Source organism: Hoplias malabaricus, chromosome 7 (genome assembly GCF_029633855.1).
Source record: "Hoplias malabaricus isolate fHopMal1 chromosome 7, fHopMal1.hap1, whole genome shotgun sequence".
Taxonomy (NCBI): Eukaryota; Metazoa; Chordata; class Actinopteri; order Characiformes; family Erythrinidae; genus Hoplias; species Hoplias malabaricus.
This window is the reverse complement of record NC_089806.1, coordinates 28,825,293-28,841,505: the sequence shown is the minus strand read 5'-3', so window position 1 is coordinate 28,841,505 and position 16,213 is coordinate 28,825,293. Positions and strand designations below refer to the sequence as shown.

Below are 16,213 nucleotides of genomic sequence, written 5' to 3'. Positions count from 1 at the left end.
TTCTAGCTGTGGTAGTGGGTCAAAGTCCTCTAGTCTTTCTTCTATGTTTTGTTCTATATCATCCACACCAGATGACAGACAGGCTGGATTTAGTAATATGGTATTTATTGTTTGTCTAATATTTTCAATCTTATTGTTAAAAAAGTCCATAAAAGCATTGCTGGTGTGAATGGCTGGGATCTGTGGATCAGTAGCTGTCCGATTGTTTGTAAGTTTAGAGATTACATTAAAGAGTACTCTAGGATTGTGTTTATTATTTTCAATCAGTGAGGACAGATGTGCTGAACGTGCACTGACGAGTGCCTTTCTATATTGGATAAGGCTGTCTTTCCAGGCACAGTGAAATACTTCCAGTTTAGTCGACCGCCATTTCCGCTCTAATTTCCTTACGGTTTGTTTTAAGGTGAGTGTTTCTTCATTATACCAGGGAGCGAGTTTTTTCTGTTGTAGCTTTTTACGCTTCAGCGGTGCTACACTATCTAAAGTTGATCGAAGAGTGTTATCTAAGTAGTCCGTTAGTCTATCCAGCTCCAGTGGGTCTGCTGGACTACTGACTGAGGTCAATAAATCAGTGATGTTTTCAGTAAATTTAGGGGCTGTAGATGGGGTTAGTGAGCGCTTTAGATAATAATGTGGGCATGTACATTTTTTAATATCTAAACTCAGTTCATATGAAATTAGGTAGTGGTCTGAGACTGTGGAAGACTGAGGGAGAATATTTAGGTTTTTTATGTTCGTGCCCAGGGACAAAACCAAGTCTAGTGTGTGATTACAATAATGAGTAGGACCTGATACATTTTGTGTGAACCCAACAGAATCTATGATTGATGTGAACGCCTTTTTTAGGGGATCATCACTTTTCTCAAAATGAATGTTAAAGTCTCCTACAATTATTAACTTATCACATGACACTGCTAAATTAGCAGCTAGTTCACCAAATTCTTTTATAAATTCTGAATAGGGCCCTGGTGGTCTATAAATGTTTAATAAGGAGATAGTGTTCTTATTTGTGGCGGGGTTAAGTATGTTAATGTACATGATTTCGAAGGAAGTACAGTTGTAACCATGTTTTTGGTTAATAATTAAATTATTTTTTGTAAATTATACATAATCCACCGCCTTTGCCTGTCAGTCTGGGGCTGTGTACATATTTATAGCCTGTAGGAGTGGCTTGATTTAGTGCTAAATAATCATCATTTCTGACCCAAGTTTCACTAAGGCATAAAACATCAAGTTTCTGATCCATTATTATTTCATGTATAATGACTGCTTTAGAGTTAAGTGCTCTTATATTGAGTAGGCCAAACTTTAGGTCTGTGGGGATGATACTACCCTCTGTTTCTGATGGTTTAATAGTGATTAGGTTATTGGGGCACGCTGTTTGATATTTTCTGGGTTTAAGTTTGATTCGGGGGACAGACACAGTCTTGATACTGTAACAAATTTTTATATTTCTTAAAGCAAGCTTTGTACATATTCCCTTACTATGGGCAAACAAATGGCCATTATCTGTAAGTGTATCCTTAAAATCACTTACCTGTTCGCTGTGTAATCTACTTGCCTGGTTTGTGCTGGTGGGTGGGGTTAGTCAAGCCTGGCGAAGAACATCCTCGATGTTCCCAGAGAGAACTGCAGAACCTAGACGACTAGGGTGAAGCCCATCCCGGCGGTAGAGGGCAGGACGTTCCCGAAAACACTCCCAGTGGTCGACGTAGTCCACGCCGACAGTGCCACACCAAACCCGGAGCCAGGAGTGGAGTGCGAAGAGCCTGCTGTACGCCTCACATCCTCGTCTGTAGGTGGGTAGGGGGCCGGAGACGACGATCCTGGCGTCCGTCTTCTTCCGAGCGGTATCCAGAAGCGAACGGTAGTGCTCCTTCAGGACCTCGCTGCGGCGGGCGGAAGTGTCGTTCGTCCCCACGTGGAGAACGACGGTGCCGAGATCCTCACGCTGCCGCAGCGCCGAGGGAAGTCGCCTGGCAACATCCAGGACACGAGCACCTGGAAGACAGGACACAGTAGCTTTACTCTTTGTGCCTGAGACTCTTAAATGTCTAACTATAGAGTCGCCGATGATAAGAGTACCGCCCTGTTTAGTTTTCGGTGCAATTGAGGGCCAGGAGCTGAGCACCTCAAACCGGTTAGTAGAGGTGAAGACTGGCTGCGGTAGAGGGGGAGACGACCTCGGCTTCCCACGCCCACGCTGACGCTCCCAGCTCGGGGCTGGAGTGAAGATGGGCGTCCCGGGGAGCCGTCGCGACGGAGGAGCTGGCGTGCCAACGGCCGCGTAGGAGGCATCGCGGGCGGCCTCGAGCCTCGTCTTCTCCCGCTGGAGCTCCGTCTGCTTCTCCAGGAGACGCTGAATTCGGCGGCCCAACTGCTCGAGCTCCGTGCTGAGCCTGGAGAGAGATCGTTCCTCCGCGGTCGCCATAATCAGGAGAGAAGGAGTTATTAATTGAGAGAAGTTATTAATATGAAAACAACAATAATAAAATGGTAGTGGTATTTAACAGTGTACAACTAACACTAAGCACAACTAACAAGGATAAGTTAACAAGGTATTAACAGTAAAGATTTTAAGTAACGAGCTTAGGAACAGTACTAAACAGCAGCAAGCAAACAAACAAACTGAGCGCGCGAACTGTCAGCCGGAAATGACGACACCAATGACGTTTGCCCACCGTTTGCCCACCCAACAGATAAACGTAATAGTTTTTTTTTTAGCAAATATTCACTCATGTGAGACCTGCTACACGTTCCAAAAGTGTTAGGACAGGAGCAACAAAAGTCAGAGACAACAAAAGACTGGAGTGAGGAATGCTCAAAAAACATGTGTTTGGAACATTCCACAGGTGAACAGGTTAATTGGAAACGGGTGAGTGTCATGATTGGGTATAAAGGGAGCATCCCCGAAGGGCTCAGTCGTTCACAAGCAAGTTGGCGCGAGGTTCACTACATTGTGAACAACTTCGTGAGCAAATCATCAAACAGTTTAAGAACAACTTTTCTCAACGTACAATTGCAAGGGATTTCATCATCTACAGTAATCAAAAGATTCAGAGAATCTGGAGAAATCTCTGCAAGTAAGTGGCAAGGCCGAAAACCAACATCCGTGAAATACCTCAGGTGGCTCTTCATTAAAAACCGACATCATTCTGTAACAGATACTACCACATGGGCTCAGGAACACTTAAGAAAACCATTGTCAGTGAACACAGTTCGTCGCTCCATCTACAAGAGCAAGTTAACACTACCATGCAAAGCGAAAGCTATATATCAACAACACCCAGAAACGCTGCCAGCCTCTCTGGGCCCAAGCTAATCTGAGATGGACTGACTCAAAGTGGAAAAGTGTCCTGTGGTCTGACGAGTCCACATTTCAAATTGTTTTTGGAAGTCATTGACGTCGTGTCTTCCAGGCCAAGGAGGAAAAGGACTTTCTGGATTGTTATCAGTGCAAAGTTCTAAAGCCGGTGTGTTAGTGCTCATGGCATCAGTAACTTGCACATCTGTGAAGGGACCATTAATGCTGAAAGTTACATACAGGTTTTGGAGCAATATATGCTGCCATCCAAGCAACGTCTTTTTCAGGGATGTCCCTGCATTGCTTCGTAGTAAAAGATTGCCTGCAGTTCAGACCTGCCTCCCATTTGAAAATGTGTGGTGAATTATGAAGCGCAAAATATGACAACGGCGAGCTCAGAGTGTTTAGCAACTGAATTTATACCTCAAGCAAGAATGGGAAAGAACGCTACCCTACAAAGCTTCAACAATTAGTGTCCTCAGTTCCCAAACACTTACTGCATATTGTAAAAAAGGAAAGGTGATGTAACAGTGCTAAACATGCCCCTGTCCCAACTCTTTTGGAACATGTTGCAGGCCTCAAATTCAAAATGAGTGAATATTTGCAAAAAACAATAAAGTCTATCCATTTGAACATAAAAGATCTTGTCTTTTTGTAGTGTATATAAAATACTTTGTCTTTGTAATATTCAATTGAATATAGGTTGAAAAGGATTTGCAAATCATTGTATTCCGTTTTTATGTTTTACTCAACGTCCCAACTTCATAGGAATTGGGGTTGTATATAACACCTAAAATAATATTGTGAACTACATGTATCATATGTTTAAATTATATTATTATTAAATTATGTTTATAATTATAAATAAGTTTGAAAAATGTATATAAAACTGGTCTTAATACACAGTAATTATTTAAGCCCTGGTTTTAAATACCTTATCATGATTTTTAGGTTTTTATAGCTGATGTTTTTGAACTATGAATGATGTTTACTTAGAGAAGTTTTAATAAAATGAACCAGAGAGCAATATTTAAGTATTAGCAGCTTTCATTCCCCTCACTATGTTATGATATAATTTTCCAGCAATAATGTTGCGCATCTTGTCCCACTTGAAACAATTATGACAAGTTTAAGTCATATGTTGGGAATATAATAATTTTAATGTTGTATTTCAATATGGATTTGAAAATGTTATATTCAGTCAAGGAATGTCTTTTTAAACAAATACAGATTTATAAATCCATTCATCACTTAATACACCACACACTCCTATTCCGCAGAACCCTGTTGGAAAGCCCAGCCCTTCTATATAGCAACTTTTAGAAAAGGGTTTTTGTAACATAGGCTAATAAGCAGTATTGTCTGAAATAACGAGGCAAAGGACATAGTGAAGTGGTTTCCCAGACAGGGCATAAACCAAGCCCTGGACTACACAGCATTTGAATAGTGATTTTCCTTTGAAATGAGGATATTATCCCTATCTGGGAAACCAGCCCAATGAGGCATTAAAAGTGAACATGATTCAGATTATATGGTTCATATATAAGAATACCTATAGAGTCAGAAGACATCAGAATACATACATAATACACTGCTATTTCAATGTTTTATTCGCATTCCTGCATAAGGGATCATTCAGAGGGGTTTAATGTGAAATGGTTCATTGTAGAGAAACTTAGCAACTTAGGTTTTTTTTTTAATATATATAAACAGCAGTACACTTCAGGGATCCTGATGTATACAGCACATATGTAGTTATTATATTTTGCATCCAAATAACCAGTGCATGTTCTGATTATTTATATATGATGTTAATACTGAAATAGTGCTAAATTTGAAAATACAGTTTAGACAAAAATGTTTTGTCTAAACAGTAAAATTATTGTGCAACATTTCAAGAATTGTACAACTCGCTTGTTATCATATCTGTGAAGTAGCATTTAGTGGCAAATTACTTCATCACTGTTGTGAAGCTTTCTGACCAGAAAGTTTATTTTGAAAAGGACATTTTAGATTAAACCTCTCCAAATGGCTTTGTGTACATTTGTAAAAGTTAAATATTTACATTATAAAAATTACAAAGTAGAATACAATATAAAATAGAGTGCCATGGTTCTGCAAATAGTTTGATAGTGGATGTAGGGAACTAAGGGAGGATGTATAATGGAAGAAGGCTTTTCTTTCAGCTTTGAACAAGTGAAACCTGAGGGCAAATTCCTTCCCCATGAAACTACGTTAAGAGTTTGTGTGCCAGTGTCAGTGCACACAGTGATTTAGACTCTGCAGGTCCCCCTCTGGCATCACTCTGGAAACTTAACCCTGCTAGCATCTAGAATGCATCCTAGTAAATAAAGTCCCTAAACAGTCTTTAAATATAATTGTCTTCTAATGTCCACTTATGTTATTTTGAATAAAAATTTATTTTACTTATGTTTTCCAAACCATTCTATATGTTTTAAGAATTAAAATGTATGGTCACTTTAAAAAGGACTTGTTTAAAACAACCCAGTCAGTACCATTTTAGAATATGGCTACACCTATAAAGGTTTATTCATGTTAAAAAAAGTTTTTTTTTTTTTATGGTTAAGTGTGTTGCTAATACATTAAATGTCAATCATAATTAGCTATAAGGCATAGAAAGGGTAACAATGACCTGTTGTTTGCCAAATAGTGAACCCACATTCATCTCAGATTAGTGTAACCTCAGTATTTGCCAAATAATGACCTTACCTGTCAGCCTCAGCGCATATTTGTTAATAAGTTTAACCATGTAACAACCACGTCTAATCAATCAACCACTGACAGAATGTCTTTTTATATATTAATGATAATGTGGTGTATAAATTAACATTCTCGGGTCTTAGCTTATTCTTTATCTTGACATGTTCAGTAAATTCTCTAACACTGTCAGTATGTGATGAAAAAGAGGTCATAAATGATTATTAATGACGTTTTAAGTAATGAATAGGTTTTAAACCTTTTATAAACGTTGAAATAAATAATAACATAATAGAAAATGTAAAATTCAGTTTTTGTGTTATGGACCTTTTAAACATCAGACCAAATCTGGTACAGACTGCAGGGCCAGAATGTTCTAGCAGTGTCTTAAGGCTGAATTATGTCATAACAAATCTTATTGCTGAAGCTTATTTGACTTTCAATTCTTCATTCCTTGGCAGTAAAATGTGACTTGGACAGAGCTTGAAGGGACTTTTAAATGTATCACAGGCACACAATGAGCATACTTATTTATTTATTTATTTATTTATTGTGCACTCACAAGCCTGACTGGCTCATTTTCTACATGTGCATTATGTCTCTTTGGCCACAACCTCGTTCTTGCTGGCTAATCAGAGCGCCAAAAGAAAACAGCCACAGACGCTCCACCCATAAATTTCTTTCAGTGCTTTTAAGTTGGCTTCACGTTCAGGTTCCTGCCAGTTGCGTTCTGATTGGCTATCTGCCTCCTCCTACACATCATGCCAAAGTAGCAGGCCCCCTAGAGTCTGGCAAACTGGGACTACAAGAAATCATGCTTTTTCAAATTGGATTCAATCCTCACTTTTTGGTGGTTTCAAATTTAATTCAAAATGAATCTGAGCATGAGACAGATTTGATGTCTCTGACTGACCACAATCCAAAAAAAACAGTGCTAGTGGGTTGACTGGCTAGGCTAAAATGGCCACAGATTTTGTGTGTGTGATGTTTTGGCATGGATTTGTGCCCTGTCCACACTGTTTCTGCCTTGCACCCAAATGATCTTAGTAGGCTATGGATCAGCCACAATCCTAGTCAGAATGTAGTAATTGCAGACGATAAAATAATGAATGTTTAAATACATTTGCAGTTCCAACATTACCTATACCTCTACATATATGTATTAGTATTAGAGCATGTGAGAGTAGCAGTGGCAAAGTCTTTGTCTGGATTTACAAGTGTTAAAGATAGTGTAGTGATAGAATTAAAAATACTGAATAAAACCTATAATGGTCCGAATAGCATTCTACATTTTTGGGTCAACATCTCTTTTAATTGTGCTTGTCCCTAGTTAACTGAATAGGTCTGTATTGATTTCCTTAGAGTGTATTTTTATTCACTGTTGATATAAATAGCATTACTGTGGGAGTGTTATCATCTCACAGCTCCAAGGTCCTGAGATTGTGGGTTCAGTGACCACCTCGGGTCACTGTCTGTTAGGATCTGTGGTCTCCCAGTGCCTGCTTGGGTTTCCTCCAAGTGCTTCGGTTTCTTCCCACAATCCAAAAGCACATGTTATGTAGATTGGCTATGCAAAATTGCCTATAGGTGAAATAGTGCTTGCCATGTTATGTGTTTTACGATTTTCTCTAAATTTTTAAAATGCAGCAAATAAACATTAATTGTTCGTTAGACCTTGCAAGACCTTGCAGGGTTTGTGAATGTTTTTTTATTGAGAAAGTCAACAACACTTGTAATTTGACCAGGGAAGTTTCATACAAATGTGAACTGTACATGTATAATGATTATAACCAATATTACCACATACCACTTTAAAGCCTTTAAGCCACTCAAACTGATAGATACTGTGTTCCTGTCCGCAGATATCTCCTGGAGCAGGACTTTCCTGGTATGCGGATTGGTCCAGAACCCACCACGGACTCTTTTATTGCCGTCATGCATGGAGACATTGAGGGACTAATACCAGGAAATGCTTTGGTGGTGGATCCTAAGAAGCCTTTTCGTAAGCTCAATGCATTTGGCAATGCTTTTCTCAACAGGTCAGTGTGCTTATATGAACAGTAAATTGTACTTATCAAATAAGAATACAATTTTTGGATTTTCAATAAATAGTATTGTTAAACACTAAGATGTGTGCGCACCTTTCATATATCTATTTTTATAATTACTATGTAGTGTGACATTTTCTATAGGGTAACATAGTGCTGGCCGGTATACAGGTTTGCGCCGAAAACCGTTTTTTATTTTTGTTGTGATATTTTCATATACCAGCCAGTGGTGGAGCCAGACAATTTTCATAGTGGTGGCCAGACTGAGACCATTACTCAGACAGGGGTGGACCAGAAAATGATACCTTTTTTTTTTCTATGTGAAGTTGCTGTAGACTTAGTAGTGTTTCTTGATCACTCTCTCAATTATGGAGAAAGATTAGTCTCGAAATAATTTACAAATACGTAAATGTTAATTCACAAATTAAACACAAGTCACAAATATGTTTCACTATTCACAAATTAATACATTCCAATCTGTGCCTTACAGTCTGCAATTTATACAAATACAGTTACATTCATAAATACATGTTTTTGGTTTTTTATAGATATATCATACTTTTATGCGAAAATAAATACATTCGCTTAAATTTACATTGCAAATATTTGTAAAGTCAAAGTCTCGAATTTAAAATTTATTTGTAAATTGTTGAATCTGCGGTTGTGAATCGAGTCACTCAAGTTTTTTGGGATTTTGTTTTTTTTGATTTTGAGACTTTCCTTTCGCGATCCAAATACAAATGCAGCCTGATCCACAAATGTGGCCAGCAGGCAAACAAGCCACTGCTAGGTGGCACTGTTCCTTCTTCTTTGCTTTTCCAAAGCTTCAAGAGTGAGTAACTTTGTGTGTTTAAACAAGAAACGACATGGAGCTTTCAAACAAGCGTTCTGTGTGTCGCTTGCCACGAGGCTGTTTAGTTTGAAATTTGTGCGCAGCGACAAAGCAGCAAAACAGCGCAGTGCGCGCAGCTCATGGTAGCACAGTGGCAGAGTAAAGAGGCGAAGGTCTCTCCGTAGAAAAACAAAGGCTTTGCCAGCGCATAGCGGTTTTGCCGCATATCATGTGAAAGCGCCCTTTGTGGTGGTGTTGAGCGTTGTGAAAATGGGCAGGGGACGTTCTTAACCAGACCTTCTACCACATATTGAAGTAGATGATGACGACCCAGAAGAATATTTGCCGAGCCATGTCTAATGCCTGGAAGTACTTCGAGTTTAAAAGTTTGGACATGGACCAAACAAACACTGCAAATGCTGTCGAGATATTTTTTTATTTTTTTAATTTAATTAAGATATTTGGGAAGCATTTAGTGCAATACAATGCCCTGGCTACTTTATATCTAAATACCTCTTATTTGTTTTATGATTAATCAAAGTAAAATTTTCTCATAGCTTGGGGAACTTCCTATTCTGCGGATGGGTACCGGCAGGTGAAAAAGGCTGCAGCTGTGACAGTTTCTGAAGTAAAATCCAGAGCATGGGAGGAGTTTGGAGAGGCCATGGAGAATGACTTCCGGGCGGCCTCAAAGAGGTTCTGGAAAACACTCTGACAGCTCAGGAGGGGGAGGGGGGACACTGTCCAAGCTGTGCTCAGCAAGGATGGTGAAACTCTGAACTCGACTGAGCGTATTGTTGGGCGTTGGAAGGAGCACTTTGAGGAACTCCTTAACTCGAGAGACATGCCTCCTGTGCAGGAGGTAGGGCCAGAAGTGTCTGGGGGGTCAGATTCCGTTTCCTTGGCTGAAATCACTGAGGTGGTGAAAAATCTTCGCAGTGGCAAAGCTCCAGGAGTGGATGAGATTCGCCCAGAGTTACTGAAGGCACTCGATACTGTGGGGCTGTCTTGGATGACATGCCTATACAATATTGCATGGACCTCGGGAACGGTGCCTTTGGATTGGCAAACCGGGGTGGTGGATCCTATTTTCAAAAAAGGGGACCGGAGAAAGTGTGCCTATTATCGTGGCATTACACTTCTCAGCCTCCCGGGGAAAGTCTATGTCAAGGTGCTGGAAAGGAGAATCCGAACCTAGGATTTTGGAGGAACAATGCGGATTTCGTCCTGGCCGTGGAACTATAGACCAACTCTTTACTTTTTCACAAATGATTGAGGGGGCGTGGGAATTTGCTACTCCACTCTACTCATGCTTTGCGGATTTGGAGAAGGCATATGACCGTGTTCCCCGAGAGATTCTGTGGGAGGTGCTCCGGGAGTATGCGGTGCCATTGTGGGCATTGGACTCCGCCAGGGCTGTGCCTTATCTCCACTCCTGTTCCTGATATTCATGGACAGGGTGGCGCAGTGTAGCCTGGGGCAGGAGGGCTTCCATCGAGGAGCTCAGGAGGTGGCTTCTCTGCTTTTTGCGGACGATGTGGTTCTTCTGGTTTCTTTGCATGGAGGTCTCCAGCGTTCACTTGAACAGTTTGCAGCCGAGTGTGCAGCAGTCGGTATGGGGATCAGCACCTCCAAGTCTGAGGCCATGGTTATCTCCCGGAAACAGATGGCATGCTCCCTTCAGGTAAGGGGTGATAACCTGCCCCAAGTGAAGGAGTTCAAGTATCTTGGGTTCTTGTTCACGAGTGATGGGAAGAGGGATAGTGAGATTGACCGTAGGATAGGTTCAGCGTCTGCAGTAATGCGGTCACTGTACTGCACCGTTGTGGTGAAGAGAGAGCTGAGCCATAAAGCAAAGCTCTCAATTTACCGGTCAGTCTACGTCCCCACTCTCACCTATGGTCATGAGCTCTGGGTAATGACCGAAAGAACAAGATCGCGGATACAAGTGGCCAAAATGAGCTTTCTCCGATAGGTTGCTGGGCGTACTCTCCGTGATTGGGTGAGGAGCTCAGTGAATAGGGAGGAGCTCGGAGTAGAGTCGCTGCTCCTTCGCATTGAGAGAAGTCAGTTGAGGTGGTTTGGGCATCTGATCAGGATGCCTCCTGGATGCTTGAGGGATTATATCTCCCGGCTGGCCTGATAACGCCTTGGGATCCCCCAGGAGGAATTGGTGTATGTTGCGAGGGACAGAGACGTCTGGGCTTCTTTGCTCACCCTGTTGTCACCGCGACCCTGAAATGGAAAAGTGGAAAAGTAGATGAGATGAGAATTTTCTCAAACAAACAAAAATAAAACTGGTGAGAGATTGATAACATTAACAGAGTGTAGCTGGTTTACATAAGTTGTGAAAATTAGCCTGTAGTTTTGAAGTTGTCTGGAAAACATGTTGGCATGCCATATGATTCCTTCACTAATTTAGTGCCACCTCTGAAAACTGATGAAAAACTGGCCATGCAAACCTGTATTACATGTAATACTAATGTGGGAATTTTATTTGTTTTTTTATTATTATTATAATTTTTGTACAATTCTCATGAAGGTGGAGTACGGTACTCTTAACCACTCTACCGCAGGAATTCTTCTCACAATCAATGTGGTTAACATGTCGTGCATGGTGGGGGAAAAAGTCAAATACTGTGAAACCGATATAATATTGAAAAATACAGTTTTATAGAACATACCGCCCAGCACTAGGGTAACAAAAGTTTCCTGCAGTTTCATTCATTTCAGTTTGAATAACAAGTAAATTTGCATCACTTCCCTGGGCATCTTAAATGCTGCACTAGTGATGAAGTTAATATAACAGAATTGACTCATGGCCCTTTTCCACCCAAAGAACTCTTGATTTGTGCGAAAATCCTTTGTGCTCTTCCAGTGAACCGGCCTGTGTTTCCAACAGCTTAGACAGGAACTAGTGGTCAACCGATTGATCAGTCATGGGGCAGCCATGGCCTGGTGGTTAGGGAACTGGGCTTGTAACCAGAAGATTGGCAGTTAGAACCCCAGAGCTAGCAGGTCATGACTGAAATGTCTTTGAACAAGGCACCCAACCAACCCAACTTCTCCCCAGGTACTGTGGCTAGGGCTTCCCACCGCTTCAGCCATGTGTGCTCACTGCCTCCTAGTGTTCACATGTGTGTGTGTGTGTGTGTCGCTGAACTGATTGGGTTAAATGCTGAGAACAAACTCCTCTGTGTGGGAGCCCAGTGGCCAATAAAATAATTCTAATTAATTGGGCCGAATAATGCCATTTTGGTATAATCTGCTTAATGTTTACAGTGCTTACTCTCTGTATAAGCAGAGAGAAAAAATGCAAGTACTGTTATTTGGGCAGCTAAATTAGCTAGCAACCTTAAAGGGCTTAATCTATTGTTCTCATCTCAACTCAACAGTCTGCTAACATAAGTGAATGATCTGATGGTTTTAAGATACCCATCGGTACTTACAATCAGTGGCATTTGCTAATGGGAGATTAGCGTTAACATTGTTAACTTTCCAACAGCACTTTGGGGAAACAAATGTTATGTAATGTTATACATACAGTTTCTGCATTTGCATGTGTGTGTTAGTGTTGTCAACCGTTCCGTAAAATACAGAATCGTCCCATATTTGTATATTTGGACTCGGCTCACCTAGAAGTGCTGACTGCTTGGGTTTTTAAAGGGCTCTTCGATATACCACGGAGGAGAAAATCACCCTAAAATCCTGCCCTGGTTACAATAAAGAAAGAAAGGAAGAAATGAATGAATGGCTCTTGGATGGGAGCCTGCCTCACATAGCTTGTTTGCGAGCAATACACTGCTAGATAAAGTGACTGCGATCTGCCAGTGTGTTTTCATGTATGACCCACCTCCCCGAAGACACAGTAGTTGAAGAGAAGTCCTTCAAAATGCGGGAAGTTGCTGTTTTAGTTAGCACTGGCTAGAAAACAACAAACACAAACAATGGATAAGACAAGGAAAAAACCCTCCTGCAAAGTCTACAAATACATCTGCAGCTTTTCACAATGGGAGAGTCTGCACTCTCGAGGTTCAACGGTACATCGAAGTGGAGAATTTTCGAGAATGTGAATGCAAATTAGTTTATATTATTTTATTTGTTTATCTAAATGATGTGCACTGATACAATTGGGTAATGCTACTTTTCATGACATCATTTTCATGCTGATACTAGAAAATAGTAGGTGGAAATATAACCTTGTGTATTTAAATAGATTGTGCACAAAAGTACAGGGCAAAAATAAAAACATAGGCAGTGTAGATTCAAGGAAAGTCTGCTTATAAACATGTGACACATTTTGAAACTTTGATTTATTTTTTAATTCTTATCCTTCTGCTATTACTAAATACATTTTTGGTCCCTTTTTATAAAAATATATAAAAAGTGAAGAAATCATTGTGTGTATGTATTTGAATAAATATGCAATTTACACCAATTTTTTTTTCTTTAAATCTGACATGGACCACATTTCTCACATTGTAATGATTCCTCTGTATATATTTTCCATCTTGCCTTTTATGAAATTGAAATATTGAAATAATCATGATTAAAATCTGGCTTGTCTTGTGGTTAAGAAGTCTGTATCTAATCTATTGTAATATATGTGTGTGTTGACTGTAGGTTTGTGTGTGCCCAGCTGCCTAACCCTGTCCTGGAGAGCATAAGTGTGATTGACACTCCAGGAATCCTGTCTGGAGAGAAGCAGAGGATCAGCAGAGGTTCGAATTCACGTGCGCGTGCACACACACACACACACACACACACATGCATATATTTATTAAAAATAAATAGGGGCATTGTGGTCATTTACTGAGTTTTGTACTGAGTTGTATGTGATATTATGTAGTTGTAACTATCTCTCAATTCACAATTGTATGCAACGTTATCTCAGTTTAACATAGCTTTTGATTTAAAGGGTAATAAATACAGATATGATAATCCATTTCCTAGCAATAGTGGCCAGTTAGTGAAGGAGACTTTCTAGACAACCTGACCTCAACTATCTGCCTCAAAGTGCTTATTTCTAGTAGGGGTTTTCCTGGTCTAAACTCAGAAAACATCATACAATTTCTGTACTGCTGCAGAAGAAAAATATGCATGTTTATAACAGCTATAGCAATAGTTATATATCATATATAGTTATACATGTCCCTTTAATACTTTATGTCCCTGTGACATTGGGATCCTACAATCTGTCTAGTAATTTAGAACACGGTAGACTGATGATAATCTGGGGTTGATGGAATATGCTGTGCCTTGTATTTCTTTCAACTATTATAAAGATAAGTCTTGTCAAGTATCAAGGACAATTTATTGTCAATTTTCTTTATGTCCAGGACATAGAATAATCAAGATATCATTTAATTTGTGAAAAGGGCCTAAAGGCAGGAGGCTGGAGAGTGGGTGTAAAGGGTGGGAGGAGTCACCACTGCTAGTGATGGCAGGAGTGGTAAATGTCTGTGAGGGAGGGCAGAGAGTTACAAGATGTTCCTGCTAGCTGTGTTCACTATACATTGCAGAGGGGGCTGTGAGTGTCCTTTTCTGAAATCCACTATAATTTCTTAGGCCTTCCCTATGTTCAGGTAGAGATTGTGGTCTTTTTGTACAACTAGACCTAATGGCTCACCTCATTCCGGTAGTTGTCCTCACTGTTAGAGATGAGGCCCACCACAGTGGTGTCATCCGCAACCTTAATAATGTAGCTGTTGTTGTAGGTAGGAACACAGTCATGCCTCAGCAGGTTGAAGAACACAGTCATGCCTCAGCAGGCTCAGCCTGTGCCCTTGTGGAGTCCCTGTGCTCAGCATGATGGACCTGGAGGTATTACTACCACCTCAAACATGTTTTGGCCTGCCTGTACACAAAGTATGACAGTTTGATTAACTCAATTTTTTCCCCCATTCATTAAGAAAGAAACTTTCCCATTCACTGGATTTGTAATTTGACAGAGAGGGACAAATTCTTACATGATGCCAACTACAGAAAAACTTCTATGACTGTGCACAGTTAATCACTGATACACCTTTTATAGTTTAAGCTGTCATACGCTTACTGCACTTCATGAATGGACTGTAGTGTTACCTTGTTTAAAAATGCAAAATCATTATCAGCTTAACAATCTCTATAAGTGCATCCCTGTCAATTACCATTCCTGCAGTGACATTAACTGAAAGATGATTACAGTCCCCCTTCCACATACACTAGATAATGTTTGTTTAGTGCATGGTTACTTCATCCATCACTCAGCAAAGTCAGGACAGGGTTAGCCCATTTTAATCGCTCTGACTACACAGCATCAGCACGTTCCTTTAGGCTCTGTTGCTGCACCAGCTGAACTGAAGCCACTCAGGATTACATTTACTCATGTTCTGAATCTGACTATAGGCATGAGTTGAAGTTTCAGAAAGTATTGTGGTATCATCGCTGTTAAAAAACAACAACAACAACTAGTATCTCCATTTTTGTTTATTTTTATTTTAAACAACCATTTGAACACAGCCTCTATCCTTCACATTGTGTGAACAATTCATAATGAATGGACCAATAGAAATGGAATAAAATAATCTAGAATTTTAAAATATTTTTATGCAAATTAATTCCTCCCTTAATTCACTTGTTGTACAGAGCTTAGTGACATCTTTATGGTTTTATTATGCCATGTAAACACAGCATCATTACTGCTGAGTTCAGAAGGTAGGTTAAATTATTTTTATGTTGAAATATAGATTAAATCTCATGAGTAACTCTCTCTCTCTCTCTCTCTCTCTCTCACACACGCACACTCTTTGCTATAATAAAGTAAAAAAAAAAAACCACTCTACACTTTTATTTGTTTTATCTCCCAAGTAAATACTAGTGATGTTTTTAACTTGTGATTAATCAGTGAATGTCATTGTGATAAATACAATAAAATTTTTTATTCAGTTTACACCACTAAACATAACCTGATTTTCATGACAACTGGTGTAAACCTACATAAGCATCTATAAAATTATTCAGGCATTCCTAATTGTCATTTAAATGTACACTTGTAAAATTAACTAAAGTGACTTTTATGACAACAGCTGCTTGTGGGAATTAATCTTTATTGATATTGATGTAAGTATATGTTAATTCTCATTAGGCTTATCTAAGTGCCATGTACCGTTATGCTCCATAAGGTACAGAAAACTGTTACTGAAAACAGCTAGTGATATATTATCCTATATTAAAGTTGACATTTTGCTTTATATACGTTGACATATTGCAACGTATCTGCTGTGTAAGCCTAAACGCCACCTCCATGCTATTCAACAAATAAAAGGGCTA

The 16,213-nt window shown here is 39.8% G+C and overlaps 1 protein-coding gene across 2 annotated transcripts in view; it reads left to right on the top strand.

Annotated features, from left to right (window-relative positions):
• The window catches only part of ehd3 (EH-domain containing 3), a 68,816-nt gene that overhangs the window by 6,028 nt on the left and 46,575 nt on the right, over window positions 1–16,213 (top strand). For both annotated transcript variants that reach the window (XM_066676591.1, XM_066676592.1), the window contains exons 2-3: window positions 7,885–8,061; window positions 13,526–13,623. In XM_066676591.1, coding sequence (XP_066532688.1) covers window positions 7,885–8,061; window positions 13,526–13,623 — 275 coding nt within the window. The remainder of the gene's footprint in view (window positions 1–7,884; window positions 8,062–13,525; window positions 13,624–16,213) is intronic.